The 16,278-nt window shown below is 40.0% G+C and overlaps 1 protein-coding gene across 1 annotated transcript in view; it reads left to right on the top strand.

Annotated features, from left to right (window-relative positions):
* Window positions 1-10,368, top strand: part of DMP1 (dentin matrix acidic phosphoprotein 1) — a 12,995-nt gene extending 2,627 nt beyond the window's left edge. The window contains exons 2-6 of the mRNA XM_015561527.1: window positions 3,286-3,360; window positions 3,878-3,925; window positions 6,336-6,368; window positions 6,542-6,589; window positions 7,954-10,368. Coding sequence (XP_015417013.1) covers window positions 3,307-3,360; window positions 3,878-3,925; window positions 6,336-6,368; window positions 6,542-6,589; window positions 7,954-9,282 — 1,512 coding nt within the window. The 5' untranslated portion in view covers window positions 3,286-3,306 and the 3' untranslated portion in view covers window positions 9,283-10,368. The remainder of the gene's footprint in view (window positions 1-3,285; window positions 3,361-3,877; window positions 3,926-6,335; window positions 6,369-6,541; window positions 6,590-7,953) is intronic.
* Window positions 10,369-16,278: the final 5,910 nt, after the last annotated feature.

Here is a 16,278-nt window from a genome sequence, read left to right as displayed (position 1 = left end):
TCTCATTTGGAAATACATTTCACAAAAGAGTAATATTTTAAAAAATAAACACAGTAATTAAATATCTTTTTTAAAAATATATTTTTTATTGATTTCAGAGAAGAAGGGAGAGGGAGAGAGAGATAGAAACAGCAAAGATGAGAGAGAATCATTGATCAGCTGCCCCCTGCATGCTTCCTACTGGGGATCAAGCCCACAACCCAGGCGAGTGCCCTGACTATAATCGAACCATGACCTCCTGGTTCATAGGTTAATGCTCAGCCATTGAGTCATACCAGCTGGGCAAATTCTGACTTTCTTTAATGCTTGATAACAGATGATATTCTTTGGGAGGCAATGTCAGGTTTCTCAGGATCCCACAGTATATTTTATTCTACTTTATCAGACTTCCATTTGGGAAATTATTACTTTAGGTCAGGATGCTAATGGTATTTCTAGAAGCATAAGCATATTGTGTTTCATGATAGTCCATTCCTGAGGAACTTGACAACTGGAAGCATATATTTCCTTTGTAAAAAACAAAACAAAACAAAACAACAACAACAAAACACCTGTAACATTCATTGGTGTAGAGCATCTCCTCATTTTTTTGTTTTGTTTGTTATTTGGATAAGAGAGAAAAGAAAATGCAAGAAGAGAACTTAGTATTCATTGGCTTTTTATTAAGGCTGGAATATTTTCTAGTTTTCAGAGCATCAGGAGATCACCACCTTATTTGAATTTCACTTTGAAAATTAAAATAGCGAGCAGCCTACTTTTCATCTGACCTGTGAAGCCAAAACCATTGGCATGCAGTTATTTTGAGAGTATCATATTTGGGGGAAACTTTCCTTTCCTTAAGAAATAAACCTAAGAACTTAAAAAAATGTTTTGAGTGTGGAAACCACAGGGAAGTGTAGAGGAGGTAAATTCTAGTCTTTTAGGGACTTCTGCTGGGCCCAAGAATTAAACTGACCTAAGCAGAGTATCAGAAGAAAGCATACAAGTTTTATTAAAATTTTTACATGTACATGGGAGTCTTCAAAAGAGAATGAAAACCTGAAGTGACCAGAGCAGAAAGCTCTTATACCTTTTAGAGACAAAGAAACAATACATTTGTGAAGAATTGACAAGAAAGGGTGTGGGGCTATGGGCAGTAAATTGTGCAGAAGTGACTGGGAAGATCAGGGTTAGTTTAACAAGGCTTGTTTGTGCCTGAGTCTCATCTCTGGAGATAAGATGCCTTCTTTCCTTATGGTTCAGAGAAGACTTGCTTACACGGGAGTTTGAGTTCCTATTTTCAGAAAGAAAAAGGTGGACCAGTGTGCCCTTCTTGCATCTGCTATTTCCCAAGTGCCTTTAGCTCAAAATAAGTTTCATGCCAAAGAGGCCTATTTGGGGATGAGATGATCTGCTTTCCTTCAGAAGTAATATCTTGTTGAGTTAGGCTTGCTTTAGGTGCAGGTAAGTATTTTCACGTTTTCTCAGTTGATATGAGGCAAAGGATTTTAACAATTTAAATAATATCAACATACAAGGACGAATATGACCTATATGGAATTGGGCTAAAGAAAATAGCACACATTTAAGGATGGCAGTGCTGAAGAGGGAGAATGCTCGTGACAGAGAATGAGAGGCCCTGCTGGACCGTCTGAGCTGCATGAAAGCAGAAATGAGGACTTCGCTCAGCCTCCTATCTTGGGATTTCTATTGTTTTCTTGAAGACATTTAAAAAGAAGATGAAATGACTTCTCAAGCCCAATGCTTCAGACATGATTTAGCATATTCAGACATTTTTGAGCAGTGTACACTTCTTTCTCAGATCAAGGGTTAAAATCACCTAGAGTGCCTTAGGAACAAACTTCATGCCTATTCCCACCCTGCAGTGAGCTGAATACTTACTCAGCATGGGGCTATCTTCAAATCTCCCCAGAGAAACTAATGAACAGCCAAGGTTGAGAATCTCTGCCTGTGATCTTTTGTCTCTAGTATGGCATATATTTAACATTAGAAAAAACAAATAGACAATAGTGAAGTCTACAATAAACTTGCAGGATTTTTTTTTTTTTTTTTGCAAAATGTATGGAAGTCCATCTGACCAGTTTGTTAGGGCAAATGACTTTCCTTTTAAATCTTTTTAATAACTCGTTAGCATCTAGTACTTTCATTTTTAGATATAGAACAAATTGTTTTCCAAGTTACCAGTTCTGGAGGTGTGAAATGAAGCCTCCAGGAAAATGCAGTTTGATTTGGCCTGTTTCTTGGAGCATGATTCACAAGTGCATCCAAGCCTCCAGTCTTTCCAAGAGCCTTCAGTACTGTGAATGACACTTAAAAGAATTTAGCATATTCATGTAGAATGTGTGACTAATGTGAGATATTACGAGCTTCCTGGAGCTGTGATATGAAGCCTTCCATAGTGCACTTCTTGCAGATCAAGAAAAAAAAGGCAAAACTGATATAATTTGTGTAGACATTATTATGAGGTTATATGTGACTGAAAAGCCACTGTGTGTGTGTGTGTGTGTGTGTGTGCAGACAAATGCCCACCAGCTATCAATGGTATCCATAAATATAGTTTTTTTGGGGGGGAATATATTTGTCAGGTTGCTCTGCTATACCAACTTGCATAATTATTATGAAAGTGAATGGTCAGAAATTTCTTTATTCCTTTTTCTTTAAATTTCCCTTCATTTATCATATTTTGTGTGTTAGTGAAGAAGTGTTACAGACCTCCTCATTGAAAAGTTTTCAAGTTATCTTTTAGCAGTAAGGTTCATTTTAAACAGCTTTATTGAGATATAATTCACACATATATTTTACCTATTTAAAGTGTACAGTTTAATAATTTTTGACATATTCCCAGAGCTGTAAAACCATCACTGAAATCATTGTTAAAACATTTTCATCACTTTCAAATTCACCTCTTAGCTGTTATACCCAACTCCTGGCCAACCACTTGTCTACTTTTTATCTCTATAGATTTGTCTGTCTGGGATATTTCCTTTGAATGGAATTATACATTATATTTGTGTCTGGCTCTTTTTCACTCAGTGTATTGTTTTCAAGGTTTGTCACTTTGTAGCATGTATCAGTATTTCATTCCTTTTTATGACTGCATAATATTCCATTGTATGCAAAGAGTACATTTTATTTATCCATTTATCAGTTGATGGACATTTGAATGAGTTATGTATGTGTGTGTGTGCATGTGATGAGTTATGTTTTAAATAGGAAGAAACTGTTAAAAAGTTGAAGCTCTTATATTTTTGTAGCCTGGAGAAAAACATCTGTCTTTCATCGCAGGTAGAGGTGTCACACCCAGCAATGAAGACCAGCATTCTGCTTATGTTCTTTTGGGGCTTGTCCTGTGCTCTTCCAGTAAGTATCAGGATAGGGATTTGGGGAAACACACACACACACACACACACACACACACACACACACACACACTCATCCTTTATACCTAAAACTTCACAATTTTCGCCGGCTATGAGCCAAGGTGGCTGTGTATGTCCCAGTCAAGATGAAAACAGTAGTTTCTTAGGAAGCTGCTTTCTTTAAAATATCATCCGGGTTATTCTTTATGAGCCGCCATTCATATAGCCACAAGTCTCAGTTTTCTTCCTCATAATCAGTGGCTTTCAATGTGTCATTCCTAGACCAGTAGCATCAGCATCAGCTACCACTTGGTTAGAAAGGTAAGTTCTTGGGTCCTACCTCAGACCTACTGAGCCCGAGTCTAGGGATGGGGCACAGCAATGTGTTTTAGCAGGTCTCCGGGTGAGTCGGATGCTTGCTAAAATTTGACTACCATTGGTCCTAATTAAGTAAAGTGTTAATAGCTGCTGTCTTGGAAATTTCTCTGTGGGCTGACCATGTGTACTAAATTTTCTAGGTAGCCAGGTATCAACATACTGAATCTGAGAGCTCTGAAGAATGGAAGGTGAGTAGAAATAGGATTTTTTGAAATATTTTTATTTTAATATATTATTAGTATAACCAAATCATCTCCACTGTAAATGTTGAAACTGTTAATGATTTAATGAACACATCAATAACTTATAACATAGGTAGCAAGAGCTATAATTTCTAGTTCACATAAGGAAATTTAGTTCATATAATGCTTCCTTTCCAACTTACTAGTATAATTTGGCAAGGAAGCATTTTTCCTTTGTCTTTATTTTCATAATGGATGTGTATCGTAGTGCAAGGGGATGGTGACATGAACCAAGACTGCCCATAGTCATAGGACTAGAAATGTGTCTTACCAGATGTCTGGGTAGGCAGAGGGTCAAGTCCTAGAAAGTGAGAATAGAAAGAATGAGAGGGTACTAGAGTCTTTGGAAGGAAAGCTAATGTTGGTTGAGTGTCGACTCTGAGCAACCTGATAGTTATTAACTCTCAGTAACTCAAGAACCATTTCCAGGCTTGGTTCTGTGTGCTTCGCATGTATTAACTTCTTCAATCTTCACAACACCCAATAGACTAAGTGTTGTATTTTATTCTCGTTTTACAAATGGGAACCCTGAGACATGGAGAGTCACCTTGTCTGTCTGAGCTATACAGATAGTAAGTGTTTAGAGCCAGACTTTGGACCCAGGTCACTCTGGCTCCAGAATCCACATTCTTTACCAGGTCGCTCCATCCCTCTCAGGAAGGTGCCCGGTCCAGGAGGGCAGTAGGTTCTCAAGATTGGAACTATGAGTCAGGGCTAAGCCTTAATGCTGAGTAAGAGTGTTTTGTTCATTATCTTGTGTCCTGCCGCATATGATGCAGCTTGGGCACGATGCTGTTAGTGGCAGGAAGATAATGTCAGAGGCCTGAGACGGGGCCCTGCCCCTCCCCGAGGCCGGAAAGCACATTGCAGGATCCTTTCTGGTAATTTACCTTAGACATGTCTTTAGGTTAGTTAATTTAAAAGCAGCCACCGTAGATCCTTTCACTCCTTCAATCAGACACTCCACGAGTCCTACAAACATGCTGTGCTCTCAAGTCCAGCCTCGGTATGAGAAGAACGCCAATGTCTGGCTCCTTCCACCCCTTAATTCCAAATAACTGGCGTGGAGTCTGTCGTTGTGCCTGCCTGCAGTGCCACAGGGCAGAGACTTAAGTGAGTATAGCAGCTCCTTCTTCTGAAGAGCTCTCTCCAGCCTAGCACTGCCCAGAGGCTTGTGGGAAACCTGTTGATAGCTCCTCCCTGCTCTGCTTGTACCTTGGGTCTTCACACCCATCTCTCAGCAGCTTGGAGCCTCATGGGACGTTGGGGTTTTGCCTTGCTCACGGGGGAAGGAGGAGAATAGGTGGAGATAGGGTATCAGAAGTGACTCAGGCATTTTTAGAGTTCTTAGAAGATTAAAGAAAGTGAGATAAATCAGAACTATGAGTAATTGAGTTTCAGACTTAGAATTGGTTTTTTCATTGTGTGACCTTATGTGACGAGAAAGGTTTAATGGCTTTCTCTGTTCAGTTTTGTCTACTATTGAATTTTATAAAGTAGGTGTTTTCAATGGATCATTACTTTAGTTTATATCTTATTGAACAGTTCTCACTGTGTTTCTATAGGCATTAGCTGGATTCATCCTCACAGAAATCGTGTGGAGTAAGCACAGTGGTTGCTAATATTCTTAACTTATGAATTTAAGAAAATGATCTCAAACATGGGAAGTGAATTGTCCAAATTCACATGGAGTGACCAACCACTGAAATTTACCTGAGAATTTGGGGTTTCCTGGGACACATGAATTTCAGTGCTAACACCAAGATGTTAGTTTTCAGAGTTAAAACCAAAACCAAGGCACTAATTGAGACTTAAATCTGGGTCCTGAGTTCCTGCGGTGTTTTTCCTCTCTTACGTTTCCTCTAGGTCAGTGGTCAGCAAACTCATTAGTCAACAGAGCCAAATATCAACAGTACAACGATTGAAATTTCTTTTGAGAGCCAAATTTTTTAAACTTAAACTATATAGGTAGGTACATTGTTATTAACTAGGGGACTCCTAAGGCTTAGGAAGAGCCACCCTCAAGGGGCCAAAGAGCTGCATGTGGCTCGCGAGCCACAGCTTGCCGACCACTGCTCTAGGTTGTCTGAACACCTCGTTTCCAAGAAAGTAAAATTTTCTCTAAGTACCAGATATACAGAAATCTTCCAGGTCTTTTATATCGTAAGATTTTTCTCAGGCCATGAGTCATCTCACACTCATTTTTTAGCGATTTCATCATAAAATGTCATTATTAGTCATGTAAATTCAAAATATATACCAAGAAACTTAAAAAAATACATAAAAGTATTCTAAATATTTGTGACGGCATGAATCATCTGTGAAGGTGTAACTTGCTTTCCTTCCTTTTTTACAGGGTCATTTGGCTCAGACACCAGCACCACCATTGGTAACTATCTCATTTATTTGTTGTCATAAACATCTCATAAAGTAACTTTAACACTCTTCCCATCACCTCAGGCCATTTGGAAAGTTGTAAACCCAAACCACAAGCAATTTATGTCCATCATATTTTTTCCTTTCCTCAGGAATTACTAAACAACTTTTTTTTCTTCCTTTCAGGAGAGTAGTGAGTCATCAGAAGAAAGTAAAGTTAGCTCAGAGGAGCAGGTAATTAAACAGGCCTTTCTTAACTTTTCAGACTGTTTAGGAATGGAAGGAAATGATGTTAGACTAAATTACCTGGCAACTGTTCTAAATATAATATTTTCTAACTATTGGTTATGCTGACTAAAAAGTCCCATAAAAGATGAAGGGAAAAATGAGTGGGAGAATTCAGATGTAGACATGCTGTTCATTCCATATTTGTTACTGGAGCCAGATTATAGACATTGTGGCCATAAATATCACTCTAGTTAAAAAGAACACACACACACACACACACACACGCACACACAATGGACAGAGACTATGTTAGACAAGCAATAGTTCACTCATTCATTAAAAATGCTGCTTTTACAATCAGAGCAGTTCAGATCAGGTGGAGACAAGTGTTCTGGCGAACACGACATGGAGTGCCTGCTGGGCCTGGTGACCTCCTTCATGTCAGCACTCTGTTAAGGAGAGAATAGGAGCCAGGAGGAAAATGCAATGAAACAGGGGCTTTAGAAATGACTTTCTCTTTAAAATAGTTGTGGTCCTGGGATTGAGAAAAGCTGACTTAGCTTATGTCTCTTTAATAAAAAAACTTTCTTCTTTTCCTCCTCTCCCTTCATTTCCCTAAGACTAAATGTCATTACTTTCTTAACTGTATCATTTCTGACCAAACTGAACCCTATGGGGCTCTGGAGATTCTAGGAATCAGGTTTTTCTCTGCAGTTTTGACCCATGTTTCATTTTATACGTGACCACAGTTGGAAGATGAATTATTAGCTGCCTGGGCAGTCACGCTATTGCAGTCTTCTAGCTGAGCCTTTCACTGGGATAATAAGATATAAACATGGTTTGAGTGGGATAGATACCTTATTGCAATATTTTACTTTCATTTTAGCTAAAGGTTTCATCCTCCTGCCCTAATATATCCACCTCCATCCCCAATTGATTAGAAAAAAAATTGGGGTCATTTAAAAATCATTCAGTATTTTAAAAAATTCTGTTTTGAACCAAATATTTTGATGAGTGAGCATTATAAACTAACTCTTTACTTTACAAAAAATTCTCTGAGAGTTTTATGTAAGGAATCACACTTACAATATAATTTGAGTTTCATAAACATGATTCAATAAAGTGTTTTGAGAATTTTTTACAGCATGAGTGAATTATGCTTATATAAAACGGGAAGACTTGCGTTTTACCTCTCCTTTCTTCCTTTTGAACCTTTGGTAGAGATATTATGGAGCAATAAAATTGACCATGGTTTAGATGAGGGATACAGGAAGAAGAAAACAGAAAGAACCTAGATGGATACTAGATAACACTAACCCTCTATATCACCTCCTAAAGTACTGACCACGTCTGTTAACCTCAAACTCCAGGTACATGAAGACCCCAGTGACAGTGCCGAATCACAGGAAGGCCTGAGCCTTGCTGACCATCCATATGCTCATAGGCCAGCAGGCGGCTTCTCTAGGAATGGAGGCAAAGAAGGAGATGATAGAGATGATGATGAAGATGACAGTGGAGATGACACCTTTGGTGATGATGACAATGGCCCAGGACCCGAAGAGACACAAGGAGGAAACTCTAGACTCAGTAGTAATGAAGACTCAGCAGATGCCACAGAGTCCAGGGAAGATAGTGCCTCTCATGGGGAAGACAGTGGCCAAGATACCACCAGTGAGAGCAGGGACCTTGACAAGCAGAGTGAGAGTGAGGAGCGCTGGGTGGGAGGTGGCAGTGAGGGAGACAGCAGCCATGGGGATGGCTCTGAGTTTGATGATGAAGGAATGCAGAGCGATGATCCGGACACCATCAGGAGTGAGAGAAGCCACTCCAGAATGAACAGCGCCAGTGTCAAATCAAAAGAATCAAAAGGAAGTAGTGATGAGCAAGCAAACACTCAGGATTCAGGTGAGAGCCAATCAGTGGAGAATCCCGGTAGGAAATTTTTCAGAAAGTCCCGCATTTCTGTGGAAGATGACACAGGTGATCGTGGCAATAGCCAAGAAGAAGTCAAAAGTGACTCCACAGAAAACACCAAAGAAGCCGGCCTCAGCCAATCCAGGGAAAACAGCAAGAGTGCATCTCAAGAAGATAGTGAGGAGAATCAGTTCCAGGCAGACAGTCAGAATGAACAAGACCCCAATAGTGAATCTAGTCAAGAGGTTGACCTGCCATCTCAAGAAACCAGTAGTGAATCTCAGGAAGAAATATTGAGTAAGTCCAGGGGTGACAACCCAGATAATACCTCCGCCCACTCGGAAGATCAGGACTCCAGTGACTCCAGCGAAGAGGACAGCCTGAGCACGCCCTCCAGTTCAGAAAGCACATCCAGAGAGGAGCAAGCTGATAGTGAATCCAATGAGAGCCTCAAATTCTCAGAGGAAAGCCCAGAGTCCACCGAGGATAACAGCTCTAGCCAGGAGGGCCTCCAGTCTCCCAGTGCCTCCACCGAGAGCCAGGAGAGCCAGAGCCAGAGCCAAAGCCAGAGCCAGGAGAGCCAGTCTGAGGAAGATGATGGCAGTGATTCTCAGGACAGCAGCAAATCACAAGAAGATAGCAACTCCACCGAGAGCAATTCAAGCAGTGAGGAAGCTGGCCAGTCCAAAAACACGGAGCTAGAAAGCAGAAAACTAACAGTTGATGCTTATCACAACAAACCCGTTGGGGATCAGGACGACAACGACTGCCAAGACGGCTATTAGCATCAGCTCTCCTAAGAAGTGGCTCGCAGGCTAAGGAGTCTTGGCGTTTGGAGAGTAGGGGAAGAAATAGAACTATAACTTATTGATGTTCATATCAGACGGGTAACCGAAGGCCACTTCTTTCTGAAAGGAATTGCTGGACATTGTATTTGTTTCTAGGGTGTCACCAGCCATAAAGGTTTAAATAAGTTGGCATGACACCAGAACACACACAATGGAACTGGAAGCAAGGAAAGATGTGCATTATAGCTTCACAGCTGAAATAGTTCCGAATTCATGAACCTAACAAACGGTTATTGAAATTCTATTATGTACCAAGCACTGTGCTAGGTGCTAGGGATATTAAGAAGCTCAAGGCTTTGTTTCTTGCTCCTGAGGAGCTTATAGGAGGATAAATAAAGCTTAAAAGCTAAAGAGGAATACTTATGAGGGAAACAAAAATGAGTGCAGTGCTGTGTGGTGAGTGCTATAACAGAGGTATGAACAAAATTTATGAGAGCATAGAAAAGGGCAACCAACTTTGCCTTGGAGAATCAGGGAAGGGAGGGCTCCACAGCAGAGAAGACCCTGGCTCAGACCATTTCATAGGATTTCTTCATTGAAGATGAGAGAATTTCATTTATTCTTGAGATAAGCAATAGTAAATCCCATAGGATGGAAAGTTCAGTTTGTGAAAGCACTTTCAAGTTAAGAACCAGTGTGAGATGTTTGGATTAACAAAACTTTTTTTTCAACTAATTTATCATTTTTGACACTTTTTTGTGGCACTCCCACGAACATCACCTCATTGACTGCTGGTGATGATATGGAGGACTGGATGGGGAGAGCGGGAGAAGAAGAGTCCTCTTTAAAAAGATAACTTTCATCTTTATTTTTTTTTCTAAAATCAGTCTATGTGCAATGCTAGAAAAGCTGTCTTCTGAGTGCTTTACATATGTTGCACATAACAAAATTGTATCTATAGAATTCAATTGATTTTTGCCAAATACCCTTTGAAATGTTACCTCAACATAAAATATTTGTTTTGTAATAAAGATGATAATATTCCAAAGTATGTGATTACTTTTTTATAGTGATATTATTAGGCTAAACAACTCTTCCTTTAAAACATCACAAAATAGTTTAGTCTCTTTCTTCCATTAAAATGAAAAATTTTCTTAAATTATTTTTTTAAACTAGAGGCCCAGTGCAGGAAATTCATGCAGGAGAGGGGAGTGTCCCTCAGCCCAGCCTGCACCCTCTCTAATCTGGGGTCCCTCTCACAATCCAGGACTGCTGGCTCCCAACTGCACACCTGCCTGCCTGATTGCTGCTAACCGCTTCTGCCTGCTAGCCTGATCAACGCCTAACTGCTCCCCTGCTGGCCTGGGCGCCCCCAGCTGCCCTCCGCTACTGGCCTGGTCCCCCCTAACTACCTTCCCCTGCAGGCCTGGTCACCCCCAGCTGCCCTCCCCTGCCGACCATCTTGTGGCTGTGGGTGCCGCCATCTTTGAGGGCATGGCAGTCAGCATATTCCTCCTTATTGGCTGCGGGTGTCTCCATCTTTGAGGGAGGGACAGTCAATTAGCATATTTCCTCCTTATTGGCTGGGGGCGATTTCAACTTCCCTCCCCTGCAGGCCTGGTTGCCCCTAACTGCCCTCCCTTTCAGGCCTGGTCCCTCCCATCTGCCCTCCCCTGCTGGCCATCTTGTGTCCACATGGGAGCAGCCATCTTGTGTGTTGGAGTGATGGTCAATTTGCATATTACTTCTTTATTAGATAGGATTAAATTTTATTATAATTCAGGTAGCATTTTGATAAAATTACTTTACATGTTGCTTATAATATGCCACATGTTATAAGCCTGTTATAGATCAGGAAAAAGAGAAAACAAATTCTCAACTTTTTATGAGGCCACGCCAAAGGGTTGCAGTGTTTGATTATAACATTAGTTCTTGCTGGTCTTTTAGATTTGTCTTTTGTATAAACTCTAGGAATTATAGGGACACATTCCTTATATTTTTATTTCTTTGGAGGAACCTACTTCACTTCAGCACTTCTACTTTCAGAGTGTGCTTTCAGCCACATTTCTATTTAGAGTACATTGACATTTCTCTACAAATTTATTAAAAGAATCAAGAAGACTTCCTAACTTTGAGTCTGACCCTTCTCATTTTTCACTGTTCCCTCACAATGTCAAAGCAGTGGAGCAGTGGTCACTTGGGGAGATCATATACGCGTATACACATGTATACACACACAGGGTGGGGCAAAAGTAGATATACAATTGTTTGTCTCAAAAATAATACAATTATTAATAATAATAATACATCAATAAACTGTTTCATGTACTCACAAATATATGTACATATATATACATATACATAAATACAAGGTGTCACAAAAAATATATACCCACATTTTTCTAATAGCTCAATTGATGTTTCTTTCTTTTCAGATTTAACCCATTGGAATCAACAATTATTCAAAGTGTGTATACATTTTTTGGAACATCTTGTATATATAATTTTTTTTCTTAATCCTCCCCCTTGAGATTTTCATTCAGCACATCTGGAGTGAAACTCAGAGTTCTGTATTTTTTAAATGGATCCAGAAAGATTTGATGTAGCCTATTCACATACCTACATTTGGATTCCCTGACCCTGTGAACTAATTATCTGGTTCTATTAACCTACAGGTTCTGGCCAACCCACAGGTTTTTCTCAGGAGACCTGCTTCATGCTCAGACTTCTGGGTGCCAGAGGCCAGGTTCTAACCACTCAAACTGCCTTACCTCACCAGGAGATTGTATGGAATGAACACCTGATCCAAAGGGAGTTTTCCTCTAGGCTGGCCAGCAGCAGCAGAGCAGGCATGTTGCAAAGGCCCTACCAGAACACAAATGATAGTGGATTGAGGTCTAATCTGATTTTCCCTCTCAGATTTGGATATTGAGAGAGGGAGAAGTTGGAAAGTGGTCTGAACAAAAACAGGAGGGAAAGCACCAAGAGGCAGGATAAAGAGAGAACACAGGAGAACAAAACTGGAAATCACTGAGCTCTGGATGCTGAGGGGCACAATCATAATCCTCTTATTCTCAAGCTTTGTTCTTGACTCTCTTATTGCTCCAGACCTTCCAGATTTCCTGTGGCATCCTTCCTCATAAGTGCTAACTGTATCCTTATAACACATCCAATTTGCTTGAGGCAGCCTGAGTCAGTCTTTGGTCCCTGCAACAAAAAGCCTAATGAACTCAGACTCATAAACTTAGCCAGCGTTTTGAGATCATATAACTCCTTAATCAAGTTAACTCACAGGTCTTTAGCAGGAAAAACAATGATAAGAATTTCAGCTATGTTCATGATAGAAATAATCTTAAGCAGATGTGGGGAAGTTTTCTTTTAAGTTTCTATTAACTCATTTATGTACCAGGTATAGATTTTGGTACATTTTGTGATTATAAGTGGTATAGAAATATTATCTAAAGGAAATCTAGCTGGCTGGGCTTGGTCTTGAGCTTTGAAGATGTAGATGTTTCCTCATGGAGGCCCTCATTGAAGTCTACAGTTGATGGGTCTACTTGGGAAGACAAATCACAATCAGAAACCAAATTTTAATTTATAATGGGAAATAAGAATTACAAATCTATAAGGTGAGCATAAATGAGAACAGGGAGAATTATATGACATGAATGATTAGTAGCACTGGGCTAAAATAAGATAATGAATCTATGATACTCGATGGGAAATCTTACAGTTGGAGCTTAAATGCTAGAAACCTGACTCCTTCTTTCTTAGAAAGTGCTCCAAAGATCCACCATCAAGTCTTGGCTTAGTGACCCTTAGTTTTCAAGCTTATTAGGGCTAATTCACTCTTGGTTAAATGACCTACACTTTCTTTACATTGAACAGCACAGTCAATTTGGTTTTTGTGGAGTCCTGCTGGCCTGGAAGCCATTTGTTCTTTTCCAGGTGATTTTGCATATATATGTAGATCTTAAAATGTAGTTTCTAAATAATCGTAGTTTATTTCTTCTAGTATTTGGATAAGTTGGGTAGTCTCTGCAGCTCCCAAATAAATACAAATTGGTAGGTCTGCAATATATGACCTTTATTATGTTGAGGTATGTTGAATCTATTCCCACTGTTATCCTATATAACAAAAGGCCAGCCACCATAAGCGTAATGACCAGAACAACCAGAGACCAGAACCACCATGGCCACTTGCCAGCCTGGCCCCGCATCCAAGCAAGTGGTTAGGGGTGATCAGGCAGGCAGGCAAGTGGTTAGGGGTAATCAGGTAGGCAGTCCAGAGGTTAGGGCGAACAGGTTAGGCAAAAGGCCTCTCGCAGGGCTGTCCCCACCCCCCAGCAAAGAAAGAGGGCGGCCCAGGCCAACCAAACCATCACACCCCATGCCTGTTGCCTGCAGAGGGAGGCCACTGGTGGCAGGGGAGGGGGGGCAGCGCTGCACAGATGGCAAACAGTGGCAGCAGCGGGGGTGGGGCCAGCTGCCTGCAGCTGGGAGAAGGAAAGCCCTGATAGGCCCTGATCTCAGGCTACACCTAGGGACCCTACCCAAGGAGTCCCGGATCGTGAGAGGGTACAGGCCAGGCTGAGGAGTACCCCCGCCCCTGCCCCCTGAGTGCATAAATTTTTGTGCACCAGGCCTTAGCTTTTTTCATAATTAGGTGCTGGGTTTTTGTAAAATGTTTTGTCTACATCTATTGATATGATCCCATGGCTTTTATCTTTCCTTTTGTTTATGTGGTGTATCACATTAATTAATTTGAAGATATTGTACCAACCTTGCAACCTAGGAATAATTCCCACTAGATAAATGGTGTATAATTTTTTAATGTATTGATAAATTAAGTTTAATAATATTTTGTAGAAGGTTTTTGCATCAGTGTTCATCAGGGATATTGGCCTGTAATTTTCTTTCTTTGTAGTGTCTTTATTTGGTTTTAGAATTAAGACAATGTTAAACTCATTAAATGAGGCTGGAAGCTTCCCTCTTTTTGAATTTTTTGGACCAGAAAATAGATGTTAGTTCTTTGAATGTTTGGTAAAATTCACCCATGAAGCCATCTGCTCTAGCACTTTTGTTCGTTAGGAATTTTTAGATTACTGCTTCGATTTCGTTGGTCATAACTGGTCTGTTCAGATTTTCTGTTTCTTCTTGATTCAGTCTTGGTAAATTGTGTGTTTCTAGGAATTTATCCATTTCTTCCAGTTTGTCCAATTTATTGGAATATAGTTGTTCATAATATTTTCTTATAATCCCTTGTATTTCTGTGGTATCAGTTATTATTTTTTCTCTTTCATTTCTGATTTTATTTATTTGGATCCTCTCTTTCTTTTTTTTCTTGATGTGCCAATCTAGTTTAGCTTTTCAAAGAACCAGCTCTTGGTTTCACTGAACCTTTGTATTATTTTTTTAGAATATATTTTTATTTCCACTGTGAACTTCATTATTTACTTACTTTGGGCTTTGTTTGCTGTCCTTTCTCTAGTTCTTTTAGGTGTAAGTTTAGATTGTTTTTTGAGGAATTTCTTATTCCTTAAGGTAGGCCTATATAGCATGCTATGAATTTCCCTCTTTGGATTGCTTTTGCTCTGTCCCATGGATTTGGGGTTGTTGTGCATAAACTTGTTATTTAGTGGAGACATTTATTCTTAATTTCCTCAAAGCTTCCCATGAAGATATATATAAGACCAAAGATTACTATTAATGATTTTTAAAAAATAAATACCATGGTGATGTTGAAAAAACTAGCAATACTGATGTCCAAAAAAGGAAGCTTATACTAAAGCCTTTAGCAAACATGATTTAAGGTACAGCAAAACTGATTCAGTCACTGATATTGCCACAAAGCAGTGAACACTGTGGCTGGTACTACTGATCCCACTGGTAATTACTCTAGATTCTGTCAATAACACAAATTCTACAATAACACTGGTTCTACTCATCCTAGATGTCACTGCTGCCAGAGACCATCTCTATGTACCTTGCTTCACTGTATCACGGTTCTCAATTCAAAATCTGTGGTAATGCATAAAGTTGGCAGAGCTTTTAGTAGGTACCCATGCACTAGTTACAGATCCTAGAAAATACATTTTCAGCCTTAGCCGGTTTGGCTCAGTGGATAGAGCATCGGCCTGTGCACTGAAGGGTTCCAGGTTTGATTCCTGTCAAGGGCATGTACCTTGGTTGCCCTTGGTACATGGGCCTCCCGGCCTCCCAGCACCGGGATCAGTGTGACATTCATATATATATATGAATCAATATATATATTGATTTTTTAATCATGTGTGTATTTATCTACACTAATAAAAGAAAAACATGGTAATTGGCATACGACCGCTACCCTTTTCATTGGCTAATCAGCGAGATATGCAAATTAACTATCAGCCAAGATGGCGGCCGACAGCCAGGCAGCTTGAATGAACTGTGCAACTAAAGATGGGATTATGCTGGGCCCTCTCCATGGCTCTGGCCAGTATGGACCAATAATATGTGAACTGCATCTTTGGACAATGGTTTGCCAAGTCCTGGTCTAATGATTGACTCCCTTTATGCCTAAGAGATCAGCAGGGTATTCATAAATTGTGACCTCCATGGAGAGCTTATCTCATAGTTTCCTCTCCTTGACAATCAATTAAACTAACAGCCAACACTAATACAATGCTTATTGTGTTTTAGGTACCATAGAAATATTTACTCATTTAACCATCACAGCAACATTACAAGGTTGGTACTAATATTATTCACGTTTTATGAGGGGGCAGCTCAGGTACAGCGAGACTAAGGAACTTTTCCATGGTCGTTTGCTTAATGAATGGCAGAAAATGGATAGAAATCCCAACAATCTACCTCCAGAGTTGCGCTTTTAACCTTTACACTGAATTGCAAATTGAGCTCATTCTTCTACTGTTATAACTAAATCCATGTTATTTTCCTCTGGATCAGCCTGGGGGATTGGCAAAAAACGCCTCCACAGTAGATGCTTTATGC

Source organism: Myotis davidii, unplaced genomic scaffold (genome assembly GCF_000327345.1).
Source record: "Myotis davidii unplaced genomic scaffold, ASM32734v1 scaffold356, whole genome shotgun sequence".
NCBI lineage: Eukaryota > Metazoa > Chordata > Mammalia > Chiroptera > Vespertilionidae > Myotis > Myotis davidii.
Note: the sequence above shows the minus strand (reverse complement) of the source record. Positions and strands in the feature narration are given on the sequence as shown.